The 6136-nt window shown below is 47.2% G+C and overlaps 1 protein-coding gene across 1 annotated transcript; it reads left to right on the forward strand.

Annotated features, from left to right (window-relative positions):
• Positions 1-581: 581 nt before the first annotated feature.
• On the forward strand, positions 582-5932 carry LOC104273945 (chromosome unknown open reading frame, human C3orf18). The gene is made up of 4 exons (XM_009869444.1): positions 582-815; positions 2205-2230; positions 3817-3946; positions 5852-5932. Exons 1-4 carry the CDS (start codon positions 582-584, stop codon positions 5930-5932), a joined length of 471 nt encoding a protein of 156 aa, XP_009867746.1.
• The last annotated feature ends 204 nt before the right edge of the window (positions 5933-6136 follow it).

The following is a 6136-nucleotide window of genomic DNA, read 5'->3' on the forward strand; positions in this document are numbered from 1 at the left end:
GAATGGATGTCTTAGAGCTGAGTACCATTTTATTGGATGTGTTCCCACTGATAAACTTAAGAGGATCCATGTTACTTGACAAAAATTTAAAGCAAGACACAGAGGCAGAAAAATGCTGTACCTCCCAGGGTGGATAGTAGCCACATGGCTCAGCCTGGAGCAGACCAAAGACTTCTGAGCTTGTCCCCACATAGATTTGCCAAGGGCCTGCAAGGAAGCAGAGAGGGGAGAGCATATCACTGACTTCAAGTGAATCAGGTGTGATTTTGGGGGCTTCTCAAGACACCTGAGAAATATCTTTCTTATTTTGAGTGGGCATCTGTGAGCTGCTCTCAAAAATTATACTAGTGAATTGGGAAACATTGGAAAAGGTTGTGCCTGTCTCTAAGAGCTCTGCACTGTTCATTTGTTCTCATTCTTTCCTAGGCAGAAACCAGTGTGGTTCCTACAAAGAAAACCCATCAGCGATGATGCTGCAAAGTCTCACGTGAGGGCCCCTGATACGAAGGGCAGCTCTCTGCTTCTGTAGCAGATGGGAGAGGACAACAGCTTAGTAAAAGGAGCTACCAAGAGCTGGCAGGATGAGTTACAGCTCACCCACTGTGCATGACTTGTATCACAGCAGCACCACCACAGCCAAGTCAGACCCAGGGCCAACTTTGGATGTGACTGTGCCAGAAACAGCCACCATAAGCCCTGAGACTACCAGTTTCAACAGCACCAAAATCCCAGATGTGGCCAGCACTGGACCCGGCATGAGCACAATGCTGCTTTCCTTTGGGATCATTACTGTGATTGGGTTGGCTGTAGCTATGGTAAGAGAGCCCTGCTAAATATTTGTCTGTCTGTTGAGGGTGGAGGGTGACAGAGGGGCTCTAGGGCTGATTTGGGTTGAATAATTTATTTGCATTCTACAAAAGGCTCATCCAGAACTGGTGGTAACTGATAGTTCCTGAAGTACCTTTATTTTAAAGGCCTTTGCTCAGTGCTCCAATATTTCTGCAGTCTCCCTGAGGTCTCGTCTGAATGGGATGCTCAGCAGGCCTAGAGAAAGCCATATGTAGTACAGTGTTTGTTTTTAATAGCAATAGGAAGTTCAGTTAAAAGAACACAAAGGAGATTCTGTTCTGACTTGTTAACTGGAACAGCTGCATTGATTTAAACCTTGTCAACAGGGGACTGCCAGAAAGTTCATCCAAATTAACTTTTAAAGCAGACTCTTGAAACTGCATTCATCTCCCCCATGGATATGCCTTTTTGAATTAAAGTGCCTTGTATCCATTTCAGCTGAACTCATTCTGGACTGCATTCGTTAGGTTCTACTTGCTGAATATCAGCAAATCCTCAAGGATTTGCTGTGTAACTAACCTTGCCATTAATGCCGTGGGCAGAATCTTTCAGAAACTATAGTTCTGGGCCTGACACGGGCAATGCAAGTGCTACAGTTCTTTTGACATATAACCAGATCATTTTACCTGCCAACAGAGAACAGAAAGTAGCAGCAAGCTCCCATTCCTCGTACGAGGAAGAGCTTTGCTATTGCAACCATCAGAGGAGCCTACAGAAAGGGACTATTGCAAAATTTCATTGCAGGCCCAAGGAGGAGATTTTCCAAAACCCCTAAGAGAACCTGGAAATATTATCCTGGAAATGGTCATAAGTTCCCAAGAGCAACACCCTGTGCTTGTAGTTCTCAGAACAAGGCTGTCAAGGCCAAAGGCCTCGCTTTCTTCCCAGCGCAGCCACTTTTACTGGCTGACACGAGGCAAGTCGCTAAGCATGCCCTCTTTGCTTCTTCCCTTCACACTCGGGAGGGGGTAAAGCACTTCTATGCTGTAGGAAATTTACAGATGAAAACCACAAAGGGAAGGCTCTTCATCCACTCTTAAATTGCAACGTATGTCCTGCAGCCACCAAAAATGTGCTGAGCTACACCTAATACACCTAATATTCTTCCTACTACTAACACACCTAATAACAAGCCACTCGAGCATTTAGTGTCAGGCATGATGTGCTACCAAACTTACACTAATGCATATGAAATTTCGGTTTTGGTTTCACCTTTCCCTTCTCCCTGCCTTGGCGTGTAGTGACACCAGGCTTGCTACACCTCCTTTCTCTGTGGCTTGTGCCTAAAATTTCTCTTCGCAGCTGTTCCCCATCCTATTGGGACTGTAGTAATGATGATTTTATTTCTCCTTCAGGTTCTGTATATCAGGAAGAGGAAGAGGTAAGTCACGTCCATTGCTGAGTGAAGGGAACTCAGAGCTTCAAAATCCAGAGCGAACTAGGAAGCAGACAGGGAGGTGGGCAGTAAGGGAGAGCTGTCTGAGAACAAGCCTACGGGGAATCACCTGTGTGTGAATGAGGCAGGGGTACGGGCACCGAACTCCTCGTACCAGCCCACCTTCTAACATCAGAGCTTCAAAGACTCCTCCGCAGCTTTGGAAAGGAAAAAATGGCTGAGTAGGACGAGGTCAGGGATCCTGCACATTCTGCCTGCTTCATCTATGAGATGCACTGAAACAGAGGAGAGGTTTCTGAGCATATAAAGAAACTGGGAACTCTGTCATGAGAGGTTTGGATCTCACATTTCAGCCACTCCCAGATCCCTGTGTTTTCCAACAGCTCACACCAACGACACTGGCGTCTTCAACAGCAGTCACAGCAACTGGCAGCAGCACAGTAGAGAGTTGCAACTTTCTAGCCCAAGACTTAGTATTTTAATTTCCTTGTTAAGTTCCTGGCCGAAAATAGAGGGAGCAGCATGCAGGGAGAAACACACCTTGATCATTCTGAGACGCTGGTGAAGATCCATTAGATGTGGCACCTCCTCCCTGCCTGAGTACCTTTGGCAGGCCTGGCCTGGCCACTCACTTTCAAGGAGTGCTGCTGCCACTGTAAAATTTCCAGGCCAGACCCTGAAGGCCAGATCTGGGTACTGCCACAGGAACAGCTTACGCTTGGCCCATGAACAAAGCACTGCTGGAGATAACGGTTGTGCTGGCAAGCCCATACAGAAGCAAGGAGGGAATGTGTCATCCTAACACCTGCCAAAACAGATATCTGTGGTGACACCGCCAGTAACAGCTTGCATGTTTCCTCCCCGCCCCCCTCAAAACTCAGATGGAGCCTAAGGCAGGGTTCAGTGTTTTCACAGGAGCATGCCCATCCATCCTTCATCTCTGAGCTGCCCTGTATTTAGGGAGATCCCTTAGAGTGATAGTCTATAGCTCTGTCACTTGGAGCAATGACGCAAGAGTAAGAACAGTCTGTCCTATGAGTGTCTCCTTCCTATCTTCTATTTATTATTACTTTCTATTTATGTACTTCAACCTCAGAGCTAAAGTACTAGTCTTAGGCTACTGGAGCTAAAAACGGACTTCTACTGGCAGATATAGTGTGACACAGCAGGACTGGCTGTCGGGGGCAGGGAGTCACAGGGAGAAGTTGCAAAATGCCTAGCCAGTATGTTCCACCATCTCTTTTGTCCCACCACATAAAGCTTGATCTTTTAAGGTCTGCAGGAGCTTAAATCTTTGTCTGATTCCTTTGTGCGTAATGCCTGCCAACACAGATTAGTGATGGCAGTTAATCCCTGTAACTGTACTCTGAGTATCTTCCACTCCTGCCAGCTGCATGTAGTAGGTTCTTATCCTCAGCCCTGCAGGACAGGCCACAACCCTTTATCCAGCAAGAGCAACAAAACCAGAATCCCTGGGCTGCAGGCAAAACAGTCAGCAGAAAACAAAGGCGTGGGGAAGGCAGCCTTAGCACCTGTTCTTCTCACCCAACCCTTTCCCTTCCCTCCCACAGGCTGGAGAAGCTACGGCACCAGCTCATGCCCATGTACAACTTTGATCCCACCGAGGAACAGGATGAACTGGAGCAGGAGCTGCTAGAACACGGGCGAGATGCAGCATCTTCACAGGCATCGCAGAGCAAGGTAGGCAGCAGGGGCCAGCCAGTCTGTTATGACAACCACTGGTACCTGCACTGCTTTTGTTACAGAGTCAAAGAGGTCTTGTAGGGTTGTAGGGTGAGGAAGCTGTGTAAGACCTCAGGAAAACTTCCTTCATCTTCCTCGTCTCATTCTGGAGATAGTGCTTAGGGTGGTCTGAAGAGTCAGGCAACTAGGACAAAGAACCAGGGGAGGCAAAGTGCTGTCTCTACCCAGCTAAGAGAAAGAAAAGGGCAACTTCAGTAATTGAGGGTGTCTACTACAATTTGCCACCCAGGGCACCACAAGGGAATACTAGGATGAATGCCATTTTCTGAGAGATGGTGTTTCAATGACTACAAAGCACTGAGGCTCTTTTGCCCTGGCCCTGAAAAGCAAGTATTTCCACCCAAGTTTAAGGTACCTGTGCTTTGCCTAAGGATGCAAGAGTAGAAGAAGGCTTTGCTGAGGGGAAGCCTGCGATCGTAACAGTTAACTGTGCTGCAAGCCCTGAAGAATGCAGGTAGGAAAGCCGCCCAGCGTTATGGCATGGGCGATCAGGTCTAGTCAGCACCTCCAGGTCAGCTTTGCTGGGCACAGAGGAGGCAGGGCCCAGAAAGAGAAAAGGGAGGAGAGCTCTCTATCTGAATTTGGGGAGAGGGGAAGAAGGCTTTGCTTTGACCACTTCTGAGTGTTCAAAGGCACACAGCATACTGGGAAAGGATAAGGTCCTCAGGGACCAGACTTACTATGGAGCTTGATAGCTTGGCCAGTTATTTTTTGTTAATGGTCCAGATGGGTCTTTGACAAGAGGCGATCTCCTTCCCCAGTGTACCAAGAGGTAGGAGAATAGGGAAGAAAGGCTTCTCACCATCATTTGCCAGCTTCACAATGTTTTCTGTTTCCTTTGTCACCATCACCATGCAAAAAGGCTTTTTGAAAGACAGAGCCGGCAGAGATGGTTGGAACAGGTATGTCTCTTAGCCAGTAGTGCAGCCTAGTGTAGCCTAGTGCAGAGTATTCATCTCTCCTTTCTTGAATTTCTCTCCAGCTGCTCTGTGTTGCCTGTGTCTTCCCTTGCTTTTCCAGTTCAGGAACAAGAGCCCTCCCAAACAATTCTCTATTTCCACACACTTTCCACCTCCAGAGAATCTGTAGCAAACAGAAAGGGAAAGATAAGATAATAAATACAACTGTAATTATAAAATATTTACCTTCAGACATGCTTCCCAACCTGCTAAAGAGCAAAACAAGATGTGTGTGTTGGAATATGAAGGATAATCAACATAGTCCATACACTGGTCTGGGCCAGCAAGAAACACTATTGTATGAAAGCAAAGGATCTTGTCCTCCAAGTAGCACATACTGTGAAAACACCAAATCCTTCTATTAGTGCACATAAAGGATTTCCTTTCAGGTAGTAAATGATAAGGCCAAACTTAAACTTAGCACAATAAAAGCAGATCCTTCCTGTATCGTCTCTGGCCAGCAGAATACCTCAGACAGATCCCTCCAGAGCTCACTAATGCACAGACACCTCTGCTTGAGAAGTTGCAAGTTTAAAGGCTTAACATGATGAGAGGGGGAGTCTAAAACAAGAGCCAAAGCTCAGTCTATAGCATGTTTCCAGGCCTCCTTAATGTTGAGTCTTTTCATTTTGCTTTGTATACATAAACAGTGAGACCCAGTAACTCAATGATCTGAGAGTCTTAAACTGGTGTGGACGGTGCTGACTTGCTCTCTGGCCCATCGTATTTTTCTGTCACAGCCTTGTCAGTGCCATGTTAGTTAGCCAGCCTCCCCTTAGCAAGGGGTGGAATCTCATTACAATACTGTGCAGTCTGTGCCCAAGCGCACACACCTGAGCAACGGCAGAGCTGCTGGGTCTCACCTTTCACTGCTTCAATGCAGATTCTGCTGACAAGTCAAGGAGCCCTCCAGAGACCCAGCCGTCTGGTGTTCACAGACGTTGCCAACGCCATCAATGCATGAACAATACCTGCCCCTGCTCTGGGATCGTGCTGAGACCGGAGAGGATGAAGCCAACAAACTAGCGACTTCCTGCAAGCGAGGCTGATCCACTGAGCCCAGCTGGTCACCCCATTGGTTTGTGTTACAAATGGGCATGAGCCACTAGGATTTGTCATCACTTTGGAAAGTAAACCCTTTGTGATGGCAGTGGTGATTTCTTGGAGT

The sequence above is a fragment of the Apaloderma vittatum genome, unplaced genomic scaffold, assembly GCF_000703405.1.
Source record: "Apaloderma vittatum isolate BGI_N311 unplaced genomic scaffold, ASM70340v1 scaffold6950, whole genome shotgun sequence".
Taxonomy (NCBI): domain Eukaryota; kingdom Metazoa; phylum Chordata; class Aves; order Trogoniformes; family Trogonidae; genus Apaloderma; species Apaloderma vittatum.